This window comes from Zalophus californianus, chromosome 15 (genome assembly GCF_009762305.2).
Source record: "Zalophus californianus isolate mZalCal1 chromosome 15, mZalCal1.pri.v2, whole genome shotgun sequence".
NCBI lineage: Eukaryota > Metazoa > Chordata > Mammalia > Carnivora > Otariidae > Zalophus > Zalophus californianus.
Window position 1 is genome coordinate 12,168,915 of NC_045609.1, and position 23,497 is coordinate 12,192,411.

Consider the following 23,497-nt stretch of genomic DNA (forward strand, 5'->3'; position numbering starts at 1 on the left):
TGGTGACAGGACCACTGTGTTCAAATTCATAATAATGTAAATGACTCTGACTAGGACATAATATGAAGAACAAACGTTTAACTTCTCAGTTCATTGAACTAATCATGTATTTGTTGCCACTTGACTAAGGTGTAGGTTTCACATGCTGAATTGACATTGCTCATTACATACATCTTATTTCATTTCTCACCAGTGGATATATTTTCAGATAGATAGTGTCCCATCAGTTGTGATATATGATGCAAATAATGTACAAACAAAAATTTTGGAAGTATCTGAGTAATTTACTTTTATTTCAGTTAGAATATTTCTAAGTCATTCCTGTAACAATACTTTCATTCACTTATATTCTGATATACATTTCTTGAACAGGAAAGAGATACAGACAGATACAGTTTACACATATATACATTCATTCACTCATTTGTTCCGCCAATAAATATTTGTTGTCAACCACATCTCAGGCATGTTACTTCACCCCAGGATTTAGTAGTAAGCATGAGAAAGCCCTGATTTCAACACCACCCTTGGACCGGGTTAAGGTCTGCACCCTACATTTCACAAATGCATAAAAAATTTGTTTAAAAATGTGGGAGGCTGTCCCTCAAAATCCGCTTTTTAGCACTGCTGTAGCATAACCTGTGAGCCTGAACATCCAGTCTCTGATTTGTGTTAAGCATCAGGGAAACGGGTCTGTTGTCCTGTGTCCTCAACTAAAAGAAAACTCTGTTTGAATGCACTGAAGGTTTATGAGTTGTACTGCTTCCCGACACTGTGTCAGAGCATAAAGAAGATTTGTATGTAAAAGGGCTTAGGTAAGAAAAAAAAACAAAGTAATTAACTTGTCACATTCTTCCTTTCAGATTGCATGAACATAATAGATTTCTGCATAATGAAGTGTTATTTCTAAGTAGTTCCGAACGTACTTTCTTGTTTCCTTTTGTTTTCCAATTTGAGTCTGGATGTACTCATGAACCAGCAAAGTATTCTCAACAATTGGATATGGCAGCTGATGACTGTTTACAGTATTAAACAATTCATATGACTCTTAAATTTGAAAATAGGTAGGTAGAGATGTAACACCAGTGAAGGGTAATACTGATTCTATACACTGGCAACTAGATGGACATTGAATGACAAACTTGTGAATAATTTATTTTTTATGAAAAAAATTATTTATTTATTTATTTGAGAGAGAGAGAGAGAGAGAGAGAGAGAGCATGAGCAGGGGAAGGGACAGAGGGAGAGAGAAAGGGACAAGTAGACTCCCTACTGAGCAGGGAGCCCAAGGTGGGGCTCCATCCCAGGACCCTGAGATCAGCTCCTGAGCTGAAGTCGGGCACTTAACTGACTGAGCCACCCAGGTGCCACTTGTGAAAATATTTAGTAAGGTAATAATATTTATGAAAAAATTAACAACTTCAGCTTTATTTAATTTTATTTAAAATTTTGTCATTAATTATAATCTATTTTGTCTTCTTAAAAGAGAGATAACTGTTGGGGTGCCTGGGTGGCTCAGGTGATTAAGCATCTGCCTTTGGCTCAGGTCATGATCCCAGGGTCCCGGGATCGAGCCCCTTGTTGGGGCTCCTCAACCAGGAGCCTGCTTCTACCTCTATGTCTGCCACTCCCTCTGCTTGTGCTCTCCCTCATGTGCGCTCTCCCTCTCAAATAAATAAATAAAATCTTAAAAAAAAAAGATAGCTGTTGAAAACAAGTGAAAAATAAAACGTACTGACTTTTTACTTAATTTATATTTTTATGAAAATATATTCATTTTGCATACTTTGAATATAATTAAATTTTATTTTTAAATCTTTTTGATAATTTTTGTCAATAGAACAAAATTTATGAAAATCTGGGTGAAACAACATGATTGGTAATTTTGCTGAAATGAAGGCAAAATTTTATGGCATAAATATAGAGGGAATGAATTAGCTCTATATGTCTTTATTACTCAACCAAAATCATCAGCCAATCAACATTACACCCACATAGGTACAATAATTAAGTACTGTCATCTTTTATATTTTGCCATCTTTCATTCATAAAACACAAAAACATTTTTGTCATTATAAATGTTTACTTGTCAAAAATGGAGGTTATAATAGTTAACAGTAGAGGAGGAGGAGTTAACAGTGTGTTAGGTTGACTTAAAACTTTTAAATATCTAGGGGATGCCTGGGTGGCTCAGTCAGTTGAGTGTCTGCCTTTGGCTCAGGTCATGATCCCAAGGTCCTGGGATCTGGCCGCAGGCTGGGCTTCTTACTCAGCAGGGGAGTCAGCTTCTCCCTCTTCCTCTGTCTGCAGCTCCCCCTGCTTGTGCTCTCTCTGTCAAATAAATAAAATCGTTTTAAAAAAATAAATATTTAGACCAACGGTAGGTGAGTCTCTATTTGCACACTGCTCAGCTGCCATGATCTTAGGGGCAGGCTTCATGTCAGCCTATGTGAAGACAGTATTCAAGAGAGGGGACACAAGAAATAAGTAGGCAAGCAAATCAGATTGCTCCAGGTAGTCAAAAATGTTGTGAAGAAAATACAAGCTTGGTGTATTTAATGGATAGAAAGATGCTCTGTTGTGACCGGAGTGGAGTAAATGTCAGGATCAGTCCTATCTGGGGTGATCTCCGTTTTGTCAAAACTTCTCATTCTGGTCTCTGCCTAAATGTTCCCTCCTCAGAGAGTCCTTTTCCAACCACTCAAACTAATGATGCCTTTTCTTGGTCACCCCTATCATATGGCTCTGTAGCAGTGTCATTAGAGTACTTATCACATTACTTGATGCTTTTCTGGTTTATCTATTTGCTTACTGTTCATTTCTTCCTGGTGGACTGTAGGTTCCGTAAGAGTAGAAAGCCCAGCTGTCCTGTTCACCACTATATGCCTAGCCTGGTTTAAAGTACACATGGAATGAACCAAAGTATCAATACTGAGGATTAAAAGGGGTAGGGTGAAGGAGGGAGAATATCCTTTAAAAAACAACTTACTCGTTCAAATCACTCTTAGAAACTGTGGGGTGGAGGTTGAGTCCTTGCCTTGAGTAGTTATTGAATTGAGGAACAGAATTCATCACTCTACTGTAATGGCATCTCGCATCAGATGAAAGAGCACCTGGTTAAAAGGCCATCTCTGAAAACCATGTTTATCCTTGCATCAAGAAAAATGCATCAGCTATAGCTAAAGTTATGGATTTAATGAATGTAAAGTAGCAAAAGCCATGAAAAGGATTTTTAGACAACTGATATTTTAAATTCAAATAACAACTGAGAAAGTAAGTTTGCTCTGGTTCTCAACTGAATAATCAAACCAGGAGATAGGCATATAACAGTAAAATCAAGGAGGAGATAATCAGAAAACAATTAGGAATATATCCAAAGAATTCTTTTAAAATGGAGAAGAAGATATAATTCGAGATCATGGTATATTTTTTAAATAAACCCTTTTTAAAATACATATATGTATTTATTTATGAATCTCTGACTCATTTTCTTTCCTAGTTTACTTCCAAAATAAAACTCAACATGGCACTGTATACCATTGGAACTGACATGGAAAGGCATAAAAGATTTCAAAACAGAGCAAGCAAGCCTAGCTAAGCCTAGCTCTTTTAAATAGGCTGGAGAGGCTGTAAAGGAGGAAAAATTTATGCATATCCTCATTGGAGGAACCATGAACTTTTTGCCAGCTGCAAGGCCTCAGCCTGGATTTAATTCCTTCATCATCAGGACACCTGAATCTTTCAAATTCTTCACTTTGAAAGGAGGCAACTTGAATTAACAAGTTTCAATCCTTCATTTATCTACTAACCCAACCAATCCCAATTAACAGACTTTCAATTCCTATTTTGCTTAGAAGACCTAAATGAGAACTGCACTCATGACCTTTCACCTTTACATCTCTGTCCCCTCCTTGTCTTCCGCGGAGCACAATTCAAGTTCCTATCTGAATCTGTCTCCCGAATAGCCATTCTCATTGCCCAAATAAATACCTGTTTGCTCGAAATCTCAGTGAATTCTTTCTTGGTTGACAAAGTTGAACCAAACTCCTGTAGCACTTTTTATTTTCATTTTTAAAAGCTTTAAAAAAATATATTCAGGATTTTTTAAGTGAAAAAGCAAACTTGTCTTGTGGATCAAATGGTACCGATTTTTCATTTCTTACTACTTTAACTTCTCCCTAAGCTGATTGCTTTTGTAAAGGCAAAATTCCCTTTGACACATTAGGACAAAACAATTTCTTTAAGAGATCCGTTTGTGTGGGTAAAGTAGATACCACCAGAACTTAAAAAATCCTGTTATTCTCGTAAGGCAATTAACACCACATGAAAAAGGAGATTAATAACTATCTGTAGGAATAACTGAAGAGATTTTTGGGTTGTTCTGAATGCTGTTAAACAAGAACAAAAGACTGTGTTAATAAAAAGCGGAGGATATGCATTGAGTACAGAAGCAGAGAGCCTTCAGATTTGTAACTGTTTCCAACAATCTTCAGGGAAGAGGGTTATTGAAAGACTAACACCCTGGTACCGAAAAGTTCCATCTTTTGAGAGAAATGAATGCATCCAGAAAAGGTATAGGATATCCATTCACTCCTGCACCCTGTATAGCTTCTTGGAGAGACGCTCCCAATTATAGCACATACCACACTGCTTTGGAAACAGACGGTGGTATATCCATCTGGAAGACTCTTCAGCAACATTAATCTTTAATGATGCCAAGACCCAGCTGTTGCCTGGGGCCTGGAGTGGGAGTGGGTATCACAGCACACGGGCAAGAGGGAACTTTTAGGGGTGATGGAAACTGTGTCTTGACTGGGGAGATGTTACATCTCCATCTGTTAAAACTCGTAGAACTGTTGAACTGAGGTGGTTAATTCGGTTTGTAAGTTGTATCTCAACAGGGTTAACTTTAAAAGAAGAAAATATTCAGTATGTGCTCTCCAGAAATGCAAAAGTGGTGACAAGAAGGTCCCCAAGCTCCAGGGCAGTGGTACCCAGGATTTACAGAGCGGCTCACACTGCGCGATCAGCAGCTCATCTTATGAAATCCTCCGCCTTTCCCCACTTTATAAAGAAGGTAACAAACTCAGAGAGATGAAATAATTCGGTGGAGCTCACACAGCGCAGGGGCGCTAGCGCCGGGCTTTGAGCCCAGCCAACGTGATTTCACAGCTCACATTTTTTTAACCCCTGGCGAATCTGCTGCTACGTAGTAAAAGCCTGGATAAATGTATGTCTAATAAATGGTTCCAGTTACAGATCCTTAATGCTCACAAAAGACTCGCCCTGAGACTGAACCGTTCAGGCGCAAACCGCACGGTGCGGACGGGTAGCCCCCAGCGGAGGAGCCCAACGGAACACAGAACCAGAGCCTGAGCCGGAAGTCTGGCACGGCGAAGGGGTGGGGCTTCGATGCAGGGAGGTGGAGTCATCTCATCGCGTTTCTGACAAGCTTGTACCTCTTCCCTTGCCGTAGTGCCTGAAACCGGAAGCTCTCCTGAAGCGTGCTATGAATTTCCGGGCGAGAGCCGGCGGCTTGGGTAGCATGTGGGAACTGCTGTGAAGACCTGTTACTCTTGTACGCGCCTCCCGAGGTCAAGTTCCCGGTGAGCAGGAGCTGTAGGGGAGTAGACGATATACGAAGGGAGGGTGAGGTGTCCGCGGGTTTTCGAGTGTCGCGGAGTCAGGACTGAAGAAAGCCGTGGTGCGCGGCCCCAGGAGCTTTACTTAGTTAACGCTGTTGCTGTGGTGTCGGCACCCTGGAGTCCGTGAGTCACGGAGCAGCCGGTTGTGTGTCCGGGACGGCGCCGAGTGCGAGGGAAGTTGCTTACATGTGAGGCATTAGGGGCTTGTAGTTAAGTCACTTGGTAGTTTCCTGGAGGCTTCTCACAGTGGTTTTGTTTTCCTAGCCTGTGTTTTTAGGAATCTGCCGGCGTGAGCGATGACGTCCTTAGCCCAGCAACTCCAACGACTCGCCCTCCCTCAGAGTGACCGCAGTTTGTTATCGAGAGATGAAGTTGCTTCTTTGTTGTTTGACCCCAAGGAAGCGGCCACCATCGACAGGGACACGGCCTTTGCCATTGGTGAGCCATCCGTTAACTAAGAAAAGCTCTGAGGCGTTTGTTTTGTGGATGTTGGTGTATCGTCTTCTCTTCTGACCCTCCCTCTTTCTTAGCAGTTTCTAACTTGTTGACTTACGTTGTTCAGGGATAGAGAGTAACAAATAATCATGTGCTAGATGCTTGAAACGTACGTAGGTAGCGGTATCTGAATTTCACAGATGAAGAAACAGGGTTAGGGAGGTTAACGAATGGGTAGAGCGAAGAACAGCTCAAAAAAGGCTGGAGGCAGTGACTGCGATGCAGGAGGAGTCCTCCTAATCCCTAGGAGGACTGGCCTAGTTACTGAAAGGGTGTTTGTTTGTTTTTAAAGGAATGGCGTCTGCCCAGCAGAACTTTATGTTCCAGTGAGGGAGATAGGACTTATTTTTTATGTTGAAAACTAGAAATCTGTATTTGGGACTGTATTACGATTATACCTAATAAAAGAATACAGAGATTTGGGGGGTAAGTAAACCTATATAAAAGAGGGGTGAGATGAGTTTGCTTGCAAAGAATTGTTAAATCAGCTGGCCTTTTCCTAGGATGCACTGGCCTGGAAGAGCTGCTGGGGATCGACCCTTCCTTTGAGCAGTTTGAAGCACCGTTGTTCAGCCAGCTAGCAAAAACATTGGAGCGCAGCGTTCAGACCAAAGCAGTGAACAAGCAGCTGGATGAAAACATTTCATTATTCCTTATTCACTTGTCTCCTTACTTCCTACTGAAGCCAGCACAGAAGTGCCTGGAGTGGTTGATTCACAGGTAGCAAATAAAATTACAGAAATAATTATGGGCTAATAGCTTTGATCTTTAAAAAAATAAGTAATGAGAGCACTTAAACCAATTTAAAGCTGAGAAATTAGGTATATTAAGAGATTAACACCATGTCTTTTGGGTGAGATAAGCATGCCCCCCTGTTAAATTCACTTTTGTTGATAGTGAGAACTAGAACTCCTAGAGATCTTGAGTTTATAGGCCAACTTCAGGGGCGCCTGGGTGGCTTAGTCGGTTGAGCGTCTGCCTTCAGCTCGGGTCATGATCCCAGGGTCCTGGGATTGAGCCCCAAATCAGGCTCCCTGTTCCACGGGTAGCCTGCTTCTCTCTCTCCCTCTGCCTGCCACTCTGCCTGCTTGTGCTCTCTCTCTTTGAAAAAAAGGCCAACCTCATTAGTTCTAAGGAGCTCATTACTTTGCCGTTACAAAAAAAAAAAAAAAAAAATTGTTACTACATATATGGAGCAAAGGGTATTCTTAAACTTCTTTCTTGCCGAAATAACAAAACCAATGCTTTGGGAAGAGGCAAATCGTATCCTCTAAAATACTGTAACTTAAGAAAAACAATAATAGCTAATGTGTATTGAACATTTTTGTGCCAGCTTCTGTGGTAAGCACTTTGCATGCACTCAGTGCTTACAGCATTCCTATGGGAAGATAGTTGTATTCTCCCCATTTTACAGTATACAAAATTGAGGCATAGTTAAGTTACCTGAGTCACACAAGTAGTAAGCTGAGGTACAAGATGGTTTCCAAGGTTTGCTCTTTTATCCTCTTTGGAAATTGTGTTAGTAAGTATACTTGTATACTCAGTTTATATTCTCACTTAATTGCCATCACATCACAGCTTACACAGTTTTGTTTATTCTGCCATGTGTTAATATGTTTCAAAAGTAGAAAGACCTACATGTCATTAATTAGAGACATGGGGATAAAGTGATTCCCTTCTGGAACCAAGTGAGTCGTTGAGAAAACATAAATTTAACTTGGGTCTTCTGAGTATCAGAACATTAGACTCATCAGACGAAAAAAAAAAACACAATAAGTCTGTAATAGTTCCCTTTTTCTTCTAGCTTTTAACCCCCCCACTCCCCCCCATAGATGATTAGTGTAAGGAGTACTTTTTGTGTTCATGTAATTTTAAATTCAATACAAGATGAGTAGGCCGCCCTTGGTTATTGTTTTAAAATAAAGGTGTATGCAAAGTTTGAGGTGTGTTGTGTTGCCTGAGGTAGAGGGAAGCTTCATGGAGAAAGTAGCATCTTGGCTAGTAAGTTTAGAGTTTAGACATGAGGGATCACTCCACTGTGAGAATTAGGAAAAGCATTTCGAAAAAGGAGATATTTGAGCTAGGTCTTCAGAGCTAGAAAGGATTTAATGTATCTGATGTAATTAATGAACCTCTTATGGTAGAGGAGCCAACACAAAGTTTTGTGAAGTTCAGGGACAAATTATAAATGGTTGTAATTTAACAGTTTTTTTAATTCAAAGAAGGTAATGTGACTTTCTTTTTCATTAGTCTTCTGGTTTTAGAATTCTGATAATTAGGGAAGCTGAGGAAGCTGTGCAAGGTGAACTTTAGAGCATGGAGAGGAGCTGAGCTTTGCTGCCTAGTTGACCGGTTGCTTTTCTGTTGGTTTGACTGCAGTGATCATACAGTTTAATTAACTTAATAATAGGTTTAAAAAAAAAAAGCTGAATGTGAATGGTGTGTGAATTTTGATATTGAATATTAAAAAATATTACTGCCTAAGAGTTGACCAAATCTTGCAAGATAGAGACGTATATTTAATGCTCTTTATCTTGCTTATAATTATGTGCTTGTTTTCACTGATACTTATTCTGAGTAGTTTTAGCTCATTGACATACAGTTTGGACATGTAAGGAAATATGTGCTCGTAGGTTTTGTGTCAGTTTGAATTGTTTGCTTTTCTCCCCCCAGGTTCCATATCCATCTTTATAATCAAGATAGCCTCATTGCTTGTGTTCTACCGTACCATGAGACAAGAATATTTGTACGGGTTATACAGCTCCTAAAAATTAATAATCCAAAACACAAATGGTTTTGGTTGTCACCAGTTAAGGTATGATTGTTGAATGACACGTATTTTACTGAATATTGAGCATGGCAGTTCAGGTTAGTAGGAGGACAAATGGGGACAAGAGTAGACTAATAGACTGTAGGACCATGGAAAGAGTTAACTTTATGCATGATGATAGTGAGGTCAGTGATCAGAATTAGTAAAAAGAAAGGAAGTACAGTTTAAGAGTTTGAGTGTAAAGCACTTTAAAGGGTGTTTAAGAAGAGAAAGCCAAGCATGATAAAGCTTATCAAATTACTCCCTCTGCTAATAACATCAAGATCATTTTTTTTCCCTACTCTACACACAGACACTGATGCTCTCTAGACACACTTGTTTCAGGTATGCAAACCCCCACTGACCTGTTGAAGTTCATTTCGGATTCTCCTTTTGTTGATTTATTCAGTATTCATTTCGGATTCTCCTTTTGTTGATTTATTCAGTATTTATTGAGCACCCAGTACATGCCATGCATGATGGTAAATGGTGAGAATAGCAGTATAAATTTTCTCTTCCTCGTCTATTTCTATTACTAGTGTTATTGTAAAGCAGAGACAGCCTATCACATTGGCTGAAAAACCCAATCTGACTATTAGAGTTATTAAGAATCTGGACAATCCAGATTTAGGTAAATACATAATCGAAATGCAAAACATGATAAGTAGGCAGTATTCACTGAGTGCCTGCACCTTGCTGCTGATCTCTTGGATTTCTAAACTTTGCACAGTTTTATATTTTAATCTCCTATCTACCACAAGCTATATGTATTTTGTATTTATGAACTGCACCAGTATGAAACTGTTACTGTGGAAGGTACTTTAAAAAATAATAATCGTTGATGGATGTCCATAATGATAGTTGGTTCTTTCTGTCTATGACAGCAACATGGAGTGCCCTTAGCTAGGGGAACTTTGATTACCCACTGCTACAAAGATCTCGGATTCATGGATTTCATTTGTAGTCTGGTGACAAAATCTGTGAAGGTGAGTAATACCGTGCTTCTTGACTGTATAATTCCATTAAAAGATTGCTTGCTTGGAATGAAGAAAGCCTGCTGAGGCATTTCCTAATTACTATACTTTGAAGAAGTTCCTTTTAAGTGACCTACTGTTCCGGAGCATGAGCAGTTTGATCAGTCTTTCATCACCAAAGGTGTTTTCCTACAAAGATGAATTATTCTGTTTCTTGCCAAATCCTGTTTTTAGTGACTGTTTAAATAAAGAGATGATCGAAAAATGTCAGGATTGTTCATTCTTGTCATACTTAATTGAACCGTTGCGTTCGTGTATTTAATGTTGTATATGGTAAAAATGAACATGTCAGCCTGAAGTAGTTGAGGAGAGCTATAAATATTCTTATACTTTTATCTAATTGGGCTTTCACTTTTATATGTGCTTTGTGTTTTTTGTTCTAGGTTTTTGCTGAGTACCCTGGGAGTTCAGCTCAGTTGAGGGTGCTTTTAACATTTTATGCTTCTACCATGGTGTCTGCTCTGGTGACTGCTGAGGACAAATTGGATAATATAGTTGCCAAGCTGTTTCCATACATCCACAAGGTTGGTCCTGCTCATACGTAAAGTAGATTATTTTATACTTGAAGGAATTTCCTGGTTTTTAAAAAATTTCACTTAGACATAAATATTTTAAAATTGAAGACCTATTTCAGATGGTTGGGAAGATTTAATTTTCTGGTAAAAAAAAAAAATATGACTTCTTTTGTCTTAAAAACTTAACCAAGTGGGATCTTAATTAGGGTTCCTTAAGAATTAATGTTGGCTATTTGGCCCTGCCGCTGTCTTCCAGATCTGTTTTCTTAGCAGTCATGTTGACTCACCGGAAAAGGAAGGGATTAGAAAATCTCAAGGCATAGGCTCTTTTATTCTTTTTACAGTGACTTGCGCTTCTAAGTGTTTCTTCTTCCCAAGTGCCTTGTTGCCTGTCACCCTTCCAGATTCCTCATGGATTTACTGCTTTCACTTCTGGTGTCCCAAAATTATTATCTTTAATCAGACACTGTTTTGTTTCTGAAGTCTCCTTTACACTGGTGGGTGTTTGCCTTTAGAAAAAGAGCCTGTTGGCCACTGTTAGCATAAATAGTGGATATTTGAGTTGGGAGACCTTCTTAGATCCCTCCTCTCGTCCAGGACACTTATCTCTGTGTGCTCAGGAAAAGAGGTCAATTTCTGAGGAGTGATTGACTCTCAGTGTGTGTTAGGTAGTGTTAATCTCTAATTTATGGCATTTTCAATTTGAAAGGTAAAGTGACACTTTAAGTAGAATTCAGTGGTATAGTTTATCATTTTTCCTTATATCTTAAAAAATATTTAGGGATTGAAATCATCTTTACCAGATTACAGAGCTGCAACGTATATGATAATATGTCAGATATCTGTGAAAGTGACAATGGAAGATACCTTCGTTAATTCGTTGGCTTCACAGATCATCAAAACGCTGACCAAAATTCCCTCTTTGATCAAGGATGGATTAGGTTGCTTGATAGTGCTCATGCAGAGACAGAAGCCAGAGAGCCTTGGGAAAAAGTATGTACAATTGAATTGAGAAATGATAGTAATTAAAGGAGAATGAAGTTATTTTGAATAATTCTTTTCAAAGATAAATTTTATACTTTTTTTTTTTAATTGCCATATATTAATGTGACTTTTAAAGTTAACATGTACTTATTTCTTCAAAGACCATTTCCTCACTTGTGTAATGTTCCTGATCTTATTACAATACTTCATGGGATTTCTGAAATTTATGACATCAGTCCTCTTCTGCGTTACATGCTTCCTCATCTGGTTGTCTCCATTGTTAATCATGTTACAGGTATGTGGATTTACATTTTATGTTGAGAAACTTAGTGTCTAAGATCTGATTCTCTTAAAATAGGAATCACCCTCTCCTTAATATCTTTAAGATATTTAAAGTTTCTGCTATATAATTGTTTTTGTGTAACTTATGTGAAAAACATTTGGGGTGGGGAGTAGGTTGGTTGAAGGGAGATCCTTGTTCAATGAACAATATACTCAGAATCCTGGTTTTTTTTTTTTTTTTTTAACGTGTGTTCCTAAACAATCTCTACGTGAAAAAGATTATGGAATTATTTTAAAATGATTAATATATGTTGCCAAGTAAAACTTTCCCTTCTCATTTGGATATTTCATGAACTTCAGTGACTCGTTTATAATAAATATTCAGTTGCCAAAAAAGTTTTTCTCCTTTGAGTCATTGACCATAGACCAAGAAAATCTCATACATAAAGATCTAAATTTTTAAAAAGCCATAAAAAAGGTAATTAAAAGTGATTATTCCCATTATATGCTTTTTATCCTTCAATAAATACAGAAAGACAAGAAGAAATGCTTGGTCCTATTGCCACTTAGGCTAAGAAAGATATACTAAGGAAGACATCTCTAAATTATGTCAGTCTATTGAAAATTAGGTTTGCTTAACCAGATCTTGGTTGACATATGTGTTTGAGAAACATGACTAGCATGTATAAAAGTGTATTTTTCATATTTTGTTGGTGATGAGTAATGTGGTCCCAGTCTTTGAAGGCAGGGTCAGCATCTGATTCATAACACATCCATCATCAATCTGGAATAGAAGATGACAGCTCTTGGTTCAGGAAGGCATATCGAGATGATGGTTGAGCCTGTTTTGAGAGCTAGTTTATTAAGACCTAGGCTTGGGTCCCAACTTCAGCCACTTCTAATATGACCTGGAATGACTATTTTTTGGACTTCTGTTTTAATAAGAGAGGCATGAAAAACTTGTTAAAAATAAAGAGAATTTCAGGTAAAGCATAAGTGAGGGTAATGTATACAAAAATGTTTAAAAATATATAGGGGCACCTGGGTGGCTCAGTCTTTAAGCGTCTGCCTTTGGCTCAGGTCATGGTCCCAGGGTCCTGGGATCGAGCCCCGCATCGGGCTCCTGCTCAGCGGGAAGCCTGCTTCTCTCCCTCTCCCACTCCCCCTGCTTGTGTTCCCTCTCTCGCTGTGTCTCTCTCTGTCAAATAAATAAAAAGTCTTTAAAAAATATATATATATAAATGGATAAATAGGTAAAATACACTTTTATAAACAGGTAAAAAGCTGGTTATGGATGGATATGGTTTAAAGTTACTCCTATAGAAGGGTCTTCTGCTGTAAATAAATTTAATAATGTAAGTGCAAAAAACTTTTCCCAATCAATTTTAATTTATGTTATATCCTAAAGGAGAAGAAACTGAAGGGATAGATGGTCAAATCTATAGGAGACATTTAGAAGCCATACTTACAAATATATCACTGAAGGACAACTTAGACCGTTTTTTGGCTAGGTAAGGTTATTATTTCTGACATGCTTTTGGTTTATATTTTTGTGGTTTTGTATACTTTTTAGAATTGGCTAGCAGTTTTCCAGTATGTCTGTATGATGTACTTGATTTGTCAGTATCATTTCACTAATTATAAGTACTTAGTGCAATAATTGTGGCAATAGAAGGAAAAAGTAATTTCTCTTTAGTGCTTATGTATGATCATGGAAAGTTAATAGTTAAGTTAAATTTGGGTTATAGCTACATGTAACTAGTGGCTGTTTCCTATTAATAAATGATCAAAATGCCTGAAACAATACCTCACAGTTGGCATTTAGTAAATATCAACTAGAAACTTAATACTGAGGGTTGGTGTGAAATAAAGGTTATTTCTTCCTTTTCTATAAAGATAGTTCAGTTTCCCATTTTCTTTTTTTACTTAAAGGGCAACTTGATACAAGTGCAAAGAATGTAGGCATTGCAGTCAGACATGGGCTTGAATCCTGCCTCTCTCATTTCCAGGAGTGTAGAGTAGTAAATTCTGAAGGTCAGACTGCCTGGATCTGGTTTTGCTGTTGGGTGACATTGGCCTGTCTGCTGGTGTGTGTGATTCATGCCCCTCGCTCACAGAGTTGGCTTGTGAATTAGAATATACGCAGGAGGTACTGTGGAGAGTGCAGGTCCCGGGATCAAACTGGGGTTGAAAACCTGCTCTACCTCTTAACGGCCCAGTAGGGCTCGCTAAGTGTTGGCTCTGGTGGTTCTCCTTTGATCTCAGGCAAATTACAAGAATTCTTAGCCCCAGTTTTTGTATATGTAAAGTAAGAATGACTTCTACCTTGTGGAAGTGTGGCAGATAATATTTCTAAAGCAGCTAGAACATAATGGGTACTCAGTAAATAGTAGCTCTCATGTCTGGTGATACTTGTATTGTTTTGCAGCCTTCTTTTTGAAGAGTACACTTCATATAGTTCACAGGAAGAAATCGATCCTAATAAAGTATCTTTGCTTAATGAACAGTTTCTTCCACTTATCAGACTTCTAGAAAGCAAGTAAGTTGTGTGTTTTTGCCCTTCTCTAATGTGTGCCTCTTGATTTATAAAAAGATTCACAGGTCACGTCATAATAAAGTGAATGAATTGTAAAGAGGCTGTCCTTCCCCCCTGCCGCCTTGAGGAAGACAGGTGGGGGATTTAGGTGTATTTGAAATATGACTTTCATATAGGGAATAGTGGCTGTGTGGAGACTGTAGAGAGTATAATTTTTTTTATAGGGAGACATTGTTGCAGTAGTCAAAGTAACAAACTTGATTGCTTCTCGGCCTTTTGGCTAAGATCAAGTGCATAGTAACAAACTTGATTAACATCATTTGGTTTTATGTATACCATTTATTAAAATTGTAAGTCTCAGTAATTGTTTAAGTTTTATGGTTTTTTTATATGTGTATGGTACGTGTGGTCAGTAACTTCACTAAGAATAATTAACTCACTAATTTCTTCCTAGATATCCCAGAACATTAGATGTTGTACTAGAGGAACGCCTAAAAGAAATTACAGATCTAAAAAAACAAGAACTTTTTCATCAGTTTATCTCTCTTTCTACAAGTGGAGGAAAGTATCAGGTAAGTTTTCCTTCAGAGAAATTACTACAATTACGGGTATATTTGTGTGGCTCTTTGAAGAGGTCTGGAAGGAAATTTGCTACATCACGCCTTTCTGTGGAAAGTTTAATGGACAGATGAGATTTGATACAGTTTACCTAGTTCCCTGAAGTAAGGCTGTGAGGCAGGGGTTGAATCATTGGAAAAGGGCACAGTAATTTAACTGAATGGGATATGTATTTCAGGAAGAGTATTGTTTGGAAATGTTAACAAATGGTCATTAGCAATCACTAAAAGGTGGCTTCACTTAGTTTCCAGCGTGTCCTTATTTTTCTCCCATATCTGCACTTTCCAGTGCAGTACCCACTAGCTACATGTGGCTATTTAAGTCACTGATGAGAAAGAGTAGGTGGATTTTAATTTCATGAGCATGTTAGAACTTAGAAATTTCCTGGTGATTCACCCTAAATCTTTCTACTAGAAGTGAGACACTTAAGCAGTTCTTACAAATAACCTTGAAGATAAATATTATGAAGAGAAATGTGATTGTTTTGGTTTTGCTCTTCCATAATTAGACTTTCATCTTTAATGGCGTTTCATTTCCAAATCTGAGAATGGTAGACAGATTTCCTTCTTAGTCTGATTACTAAGTGAAGTAACTTGTCATAAATTTGACTGTCGTTGTTGTAGCATTTAGACGAATTGCTTTTTGTCTTCAGTGACCAATTTTTTTAATTTATATTTTCATTTAGGTGCTAATAAAATGATTTATTTTAGGTACTTCTCAGTCTGGAGTCAGATCTACATAAAGAATGCAAAGTTACTTCATAGAATTGCTTCACTAAATAAACCTACCCATAGCCATGAGGGTACTCAAAATCACAACATTAATAATACACATTTTGTTCATCTGTTGTAACTCATACGATGTTCTAGAGACAAAGATTTTACTTTACTTCTTGGTGTCTGAAATTAGATGATTGTTATCAACTATGTTGGGTATTTTGGGATGGTTTTCTCTAGTTCTTAATTTTGATCAGATGCTGCTCAGATTTAATGGTGAAATCGTTTGGTGATTGTGATGAATCCTGTAGTTTTTAGCAGATTCTGATACCTCCTTGATGCTCAGTCTGAATCATCCACTTGCTCCTGTGAGACTTCTGGCCATTAATCATCTGAAAAATATCATGAAAACATCAGAGGTTTGTGTCAAATAGCTTCATTTGTGGTATTTTTATCCTTATTGTGAACAGTATGATTCTAGAGTAAGAAATTGAAGTTACCAACTACAATTGATACTGTGTAATTACAGACATAAGATGAATAAAGCAGATGAGAGTGCACTGGATGAAGATTTAGGACCATACACATGCCAGCAGCCAACACTTTAACCTTTGTGTGCTGTAATAAGAACTATCTTCACATGTTTCCATGTTGCAGATTATTAAAGTGTTTTCAGACTAGAATTTCTAGATCCTTTACAGAGGCTCACAAATTATCTGAGAATGTTTTAGTTTTGAAATTTGACTTTGATAGTCTCAAGGTCAGCATGAGTGTATTTGGGGACATGGGAATGAGAGGTTTTGGAACACCGTTCCATGATCTCAGTACCTGCAGTTGTATTTGTGTTTCACATTGTGGTGGCTGCAAGTAGTAAGTACAAAGGCTGACTTAATTTGTAAATAATGTCTTTATACCAAAATGGTATTTTACAGAGACTTTGTAATGATTGAAATGAAGCAGTATTTTTCAGACGTAAGCCATTCAAACAGTACCTTCACGATTTTTTGCTGTGTTTGCTTACTGCTGATACCATGTTCTAAAAATTTTTCTCCCGCTTTTAAATGGACTTTTTTTTTTTTTTACATAGCCATCAAATCACGGGTTTGAAGAACTAATTGGTATAGATATTTTACTGTAGTTACTATAATTGAAATGGGAGTGTTCATCTGTGTGATATCTGAAATCCTCTTGTATATGTACTACTATTTGCATATTTAGAAAATTTCTGGAATAAAGAAAAGTGGTCCTAGAGTTGTTTCCCCATGGCACATAGTAATATAAACATGCTGAACTCGAACTTGTGTCATGGTTGGTAGAACCAGATTCACATCACAAGTAGAATTTAATTTCAGCTAATCATAATTACCATAGTAAATTCATTTCAATTTGAGTTTTATTGGTTTTGTAGGGTTTTTAAATATTGGACTTAAAAATTTTTGTTTTGTATTTTTAATATTTTTATATTTTTGAGTCACTTAATTTTTAAAATGATCTGTAAATAATAAAAACATTAGGATCTGTGAGAATATTTCTTTAAAAATGGTTGATGTAGTACTCAGATTTATAATCTCTTGCTTGATTTGATTCATTTCTGATCTGGCATAAGTTATGTTTCACAAACTGCTGATAGTGTGTGTTACTGATTTTTTTTTTTTTTGATAATTAAACTATTGAATACTGGTCTTTGTTGTGATGGGAAGATTCCAGTGTCTAGAATGAAAAAGGGATTCCTGGAAGCTCCTAATACTCCTGAAGCTGTTTTCAGCCTTCTTTTACTCTTAATCCCTTCCTCCCCTGTCTTTTTCTGGATCTGGTTAGTTTTTCAATAAAGGGCACTGTATATATATCCACCTTTTAGGTTTAAGTATTGTAACTGCAGTTACTGTCTTTCTCTGCGTGTTTTGCTTTCACTTTCCCTTCTCCATCAGTGATAGAACATAGATTCTATTCTAAAATTTCTGATTGGGATATTTGGCTACTTGTTAGCTCTAGAGAAAATTTTGGCGACGTTTGATACAGCAGACTTGGACTTCAGTTTTGTAAATTCTAGGGATTTTGGTTTTATCTCCCAACAGAGTGCCCTGGTACTTTTTTGTAGCATTATTTATATTTTTTTCCACCACCTACAGGTAGGGATATATTTAGGTTGGCTTGTAGTCTTACTTTTCCATTACTTTGAGTGATTGTATGCTTTATTTTCTTTTGTTGATGAAGAAAAATAGGATCTCTTTTTGACAGACTGGCAGCTGGCTTCTCAGCCGATGTACTTGTAAAAATCTTGATAATGATGGCTAACTTTTAACAGTATTTACAATGTGTAAGGCCTTGTTCTAAGCACTGACATGTATTACTTCATTTTGTGGCAGTCCTCTCAGATAGGTACTATTATTAGCTCTATTTTAGGGATGAGAATAGTGAGACCTGGAAAGGTTAAGGAACTTGTTGCAGGTCACACAGCTGGTCAGTGGTGGAGCTAAGATTTAAACCTAGACGTTCTGGTTCTTCAGTCTATGTACTCTCAATACCCGGGCTCTTATTTAACAAGTCAAACTTCTTAATGCAAAGATTAAGTTCAGATTATACATATTTTATGGTATTTTGAATAGAAACTGGGAAAAGTTTGTACCAAATAATTACTCATCTAAAAAGGCCCTTTATATCTAGTTCAGTGCAAGTATGCTTGGAGTGTTTGAATTTGTGTTCAGGCCAGAGCCTGTATTTCTTGACTGATAATCTGGAGTGCTTTTCATAAAACTAAGCTTTCTTTCTAGTGTAAACTCTTAGGAGGTTTTGGCAACAACCAAATTTATATATTTTTTTTCTCTTGCTTAGGAGAGTGTCGATGAGTCTTTCATAAAAGAAGCTGTTTTGACCCGGTTAGGTGATGATAGCATAGATGTTGTTTTGTCAGCTATAAACGCTTTTAAGGTGAGTGAATTTGTTGTCTGTTGAAATACACAATTTGTAAATATTTTCTTGCCCTTCCCAGGTGATTCTCTGCTCTAGGCAGGAACATATTTGGAAATTATTCCTTCATTGGAAATTTGTTCTCTTGAGAGCATAGACTTAAGCCCGGTTAAGGAAAGCTCATGGGAAAAATTAGACTGCACAGCTTTATGTATATGGAAGTTTTTCAAAAGGGAGAAGCACTTTGTGAATTTTTATCAATAGTAAATACCTTGGGATCATGGAAAATTGTCTCATAAATGCCACTTTGGAGAAATTACTCTCATAAAGCTTTGAAATTATATGAGGGCTGTTGGGAGATAAATTCTTTATAATTCATTATTTTTTAAAGTTCATTTAACAAGCACCATATATATCTGAAGCAAGTGAAAATTTACTTACGTATGTTTCTTCCCCTGTAGATTTTCAAACAACACTTTAGTTCGGAAGTAACGGTTTCAAATCTTCTCAACCTCTTTCGAAGAGCAGAACTTTCAAAAAATAGAGAATGGTATATATTCATTTCTCCTCATACTATCTTGAATTGACAATTCTATATCAGTTTCAGTTTTTTTTTTTCTTTACATTTTTGCATCTTATAATTTCGTTACATAGCCCTTTGGTCATGGTAGTGGAATGGTTCATAGTGTAACTCTTGCATTATAAAAAGAATTAGGGTTTGTGGGGGTTCATTATACTATTCTCTGTGTTTGAAATTTTTCTTTAGTGGAGGGAGTATGTAATGGGTGACATAAAACTGAAATCTGGAAAGTAGGATGGGAAGTAGTTTTAATTTTCTGCTTTATATAATTCTATTTAATTATTTTTACAAGGATAGTATATTACTTTATAATTAAAAGTAACCATATTAAAATAAGCTCAGAGGCACATGGTCCCCTTCTGAATTGTTTGATGAGCTCTAGTTGTTTCATTTTTGGCATCTAAGCTTTTTGCATGGGGAAAAAAAATGACTTAAGCTCTTTGGGGGAGGAGAGCATGTCTTAGAGATTTTTGTATCTGTCATATTTAGTTCTTAGCACATACTGTGTGTTCAGATGCTTCTTTAACTTATGAGTGAATCCCCGATTTCTGGTGGAGTTGAGATACATTGTGAGATACATGTTTTATGTTAAAATTAACCTAATGATTTCTCAAAAAAAAAAAAAGGATTTGAGAGAATTAGCAGTTTAATTACTGTTCCAAATAGCTCCCTTATTAGCATGGATTTTGAGTGATTGTCTAGGTATCTCTGAATAACATGTTTGGTGAGGAGATCAGGATAGTGTCAGTTGAGTGGGAACAATTAATAATTTTTTGCTGTATTTAATTTAAGTTTCTAATGGGTCTCTCAACCAAATGTGTTTGTGTCTCAGGTACAAGGTACTTGAGGTAGCAGCAGACATATTAATTAAGGAAGAGATACTGAGTGAAAATGATCAGTTGTCAAATCAGGTGGTGGTACATTTGCTGCCTTTTATGATTATTGTCAATGATGATATGGAATCTGCTGATATGAAAATTGCTATATATTTGTCGAAATCAGGAATTTGCTCTCTGCACCCTATATTAAGAGGCTGGAAAGAAGGTAAGAAATCCGGTTGCCTTTGAGGAAAAAAAAAACTTTAAAAAGAAGATAAGTACATTTAAAAGGTGGCTCTGATCATTATTTGAAATCATGTTTGCTATGATCTGTGTCAGCAAGATTTTTAAAAATTTTTGCCAAGGTCAAAAACCTACAGTTGACTCTTGAACAACACAGGTTTGAACCGCACGGATTCACAAGTGCAGGTATTTTTTGATAAATACAATAAATACATTTTCTCTTCTTTATGGTTATTTAAATAGTACTTTTTTCCCCTTTAGATTACATGATTATAAGAATACAGTATATGACACATATAACATATAAAAGATGTGTTAACTGTTTATGTCATGTTGAGGCTTCTGGTCAATAGTAGGCTATTAGTAATTAAGTTTTTGAGGAGTCAGAAGTTATATTCAGATTTTCGACTGTTGGGGAGGGGCATTGGCAACCCTATTCCCCATGTTTTTGGACAGTCAACTACAATGAAAAGGATGCTGACCCACAGATTCAGAATTGGATAAAAGGAAAAATAGAGAGCAAACCTTCATAGGAAAACTGTGAAACTTTTGCCTAAATTTCTTACTTTACAGAATTCTTTAGGTGAGTATTGGTGATATGTGTCCTCTGTGTTCATTTTTTTTTTTTTAACAGCTCTTGAAAATGTGATTAAAAACACAGAGTCAGGAAAACTAATTGGTGTAGCAAATCAGAAGATAATTGCGTTATTGTCTGACAACATAAGTTCAGGGGATCCTTCTTCAATGTTAAAGATGGTACGTATGCTGTCAAAGACCACCCCTGGGCTTGTTGTAATTTTATTAGATTCTCAGTGTTTGCTTTACTAGATTTTTTAAAATAATTTTGCATTTTTTGACTACTTTGTTATGCTACTTTGTTATGCTTTAAACATGTATAGTGTTACATAGTATATTCTGCAGATTGTTTAAAATCTTTCACATTTTATATAACTTTTGTGGTTTTACATTGGACTAGTAAGAATAGTGTATACTTCTTCGCTTTTCTGTTTCCTGTCATTTAGAATATAAAGTCATATTTTTTGTTAAAATAGCATAATATCTAAAAGGATTTTTTTTTTGCGTTAGTAAATAAACCTTTGTCAAGGTATTAGGTGTATAATTCTAAAGCATTTATCCAGTTGCCAGATGCAATTACGTTCATTATAATTCTGAAATTATTTTATTATTACTTAGAAATCAGTGCTTACTACTTTTTAAAGGCTTTATATTTGTCATCCCACTTTAAATGTAAAACACATAATAGGTAGGTCTGAGGTAGAAAACATAGTTTTATTCAAACTAAGAGCTATCAGTAATGGAGTATGTTTATTTTTCAAGGTGGAGGATTTAATAAGCATTGGGGAAAAGGAGTGCTTTAGCCTGAAGCAGAAAGTGACTTTTCACGTGATCATGGCTGTGCTTGTTTCTTGCTGTTCATCTTTAAAAGAAACTCACTTTCCATTGGCGATAAGAGTCTTCACTTTGTTGCAAAAAAAAATAAAGAAGCTTGAAAGTATCATTACTGCAGTGGTAAGGAGTGCAAAGTCTCTGGAACATTGCATAAAGTGGCAGCCAGGCTTGTTAATCACAGCAACACTGAAAATTGGGGGCTGAAATGCTAAATCTTTGGGTACTAGGGGTGAAATGTGAAGCAGCTTTGGGTAGCAATAGGTAGTGAATTAGAAAATTTAATTGAATTATAGAATTTCAGGGTTGTGATGTGTGGTACCTGATAGTTGACTCTACCCTGTATTATCTTTATTGAGTAATTATCTGAGTTATATTTAACTACCCTTTGTGATGAAGAATTCACTAGGCTTGTTAGTGCTTGAACAAAATATTACTTCATTCTGTTGTTTAAAAAGAATTGATTTTCTTTTTAAAGATTTTATTTATTTGAGAGAGAGTATGCTCGAGGGGAGGTGTAGAGGGAGAGGGAAAGAATCTCAAGCAGACTCCCCGCAGAGCACAGAGCCCTGTGTGGTATGGTCGCATGATCCTGAGGTCATGACCTGAGCCTAAACCAAGAGTCGGACATTTAACTGAGCCACCCAGGTGCCCCAAGAATTGATCTTTTGTATTATTTTAATAACTACATCAGATTTGGATCTCACCAGCTTACTGTTGTCTTTGACAGTATTGGCTAAGGAACATGTTTCAACTGTTTGTATTTTTACCTAGTATCGCATCCTGAGGTAATAAGATTATTTCTTTTAACATCTTTAATAGTATTTTGTTTTTATCTGTCCTCCAACGTTCAGAGGGCTCCTCATTTTAGGATTTGCTGAACGAATTACATCTTTCTTACATTTACATATACCCTCAGGATTTTACAAGTTCTAGCCGTAGTCATTGTTACCTAAAATTATGTAAACTTTAAAAGCATGAATCTTCGGAGCTTCTGAGTGGCTCAGTTGGTCAAGCATCCAGCTCTTGGTTTTGTCTCAGGTAATGATCTCAGGTCATGGGGTAGAGCCCCACCTTGGGTTTTGCGCTCAGTGTGGAGTTTGCTTTAGATTCTTTCACCCTCCCTTCCGTTCACATGTGCTCTCTTTCTCTGTTGCTCTCAAATAAATAAATAAAAATCTTAGAAAAAAATACAAAAGAGTAAATCTTCATATTTTAAAAAGTAGCCCAGATAAGCCCTTCTTAATTTCTTTGTAGAATGTGATAACCTGAATGGTGTTTGCCCTTGGTGTTAAAAGTGTGAACAAATGGAGTGTTTTATATATGTGCAGATAATATGCTGTTTTATATTTAGTACCCTTTCTGGGAGTCCTGAGTCTCTTTCCAGCTGCAGCAGCACACTGAGCCAATGAAATCCCTCACTAGAGACATTTTCTCAAAAGTCTGGCTTTGCGTTATTTTCCTTCTAAATTACTACTTTGCACTCTCCTGTACAGAGTCTCGTTTATCATTTTTCTTCATGTTTTCTCATGCTGCTTTTTAGTATCTGCGGTATAATTTTAAACACCCTCACATTTTGCTACTTGTTTAGAACTATTTCCAAGTTTGGAGATTTTACCGTGCACCTTCTTCAGATTAGAAGTGTGTGACATGAGAAAGGTCCTTTAAGGGTCTCCTGGAGCTCCAACTCCTTTCTGGGTAGAAATGTGCCACTAGATAAACACAATTTATATGGATAACATTTGTTTTTAGATATGTTTCAAGAAAATATAGATAAAATGAAGCTGTGGATAATTTATTTGTATCCTTCTTTTGTAAATAGTGATGGTTGAACCTCTCTACAAATTTGGTTAAAGCTAATAATCCTCTCCTCACTTAAATGCACAGAGAGACAAAATTTTTGCATAT

The 23,497-nt window shown here is 36.8% G+C and overlaps 1 protein-coding gene across 3 annotated transcripts in view; it reads left to right on the plus strand.

The window, feature by feature from the left end:
* Positions 1–5,508: 5,508 nt before the first annotated feature.
* Positions 5,509–23,497, plus strand: part of HEATR1 (HEAT repeat containing 1) — a 46,725-nt gene continuing 28,736 nt past the window's right edge. For 2 of the 3 annotated variants that reach the window (XM_027596763.1, XM_027596765.1), the window contains exons 1-17: positions 5,509–5,606; positions 5,910–6,083; positions 6,644–6,860; positions 8,814–8,955; positions 9,834–9,935; positions 10,367–10,507; positions 11,280–11,491; positions 11,644–11,777; positions 13,173–13,275; positions 14,193–14,303; positions 14,755–14,872; positions 15,946–16,053; positions 18,467–18,562; positions 19,003–19,091; positions 19,954–20,165; positions 20,817–20,938; positions 21,521–21,712. In XM_027596763.1, the coding sequence (XP_027452564.1) occupies positions 5,942–6,083; positions 6,644–6,860; positions 8,814–8,955; positions 9,834–9,935; positions 10,367–10,507; positions 11,280–11,491; positions 11,644–11,777; positions 13,173–13,275; positions 14,193–14,303; positions 14,755–14,872; positions 15,946–16,053; positions 18,467–18,562; positions 19,003–19,091; positions 19,954–20,165; positions 20,817–20,938; positions 21,521–21,712 (2,241 nt within the window). In that variant the 5' untranslated portion in view covers positions 5,509–5,606; positions 5,910–5,941. The remainder of the gene's footprint in view (positions 5,607–5,909; positions 6,084–6,643; positions 6,861–8,813; positions 8,956–9,833; positions 9,936–10,366; positions 10,508–11,279; positions 11,492–11,643; positions 11,778–13,172; positions 13,276–14,192; positions 14,304–14,754; positions 14,873–15,945; positions 16,054–18,466; positions 18,563–19,002; positions 19,092–19,953; positions 20,166–20,816; positions 20,939–21,520; positions 21,713–23,497) is intronic. The other variant, XM_027596764.1, reaches the window with a different exon arrangement.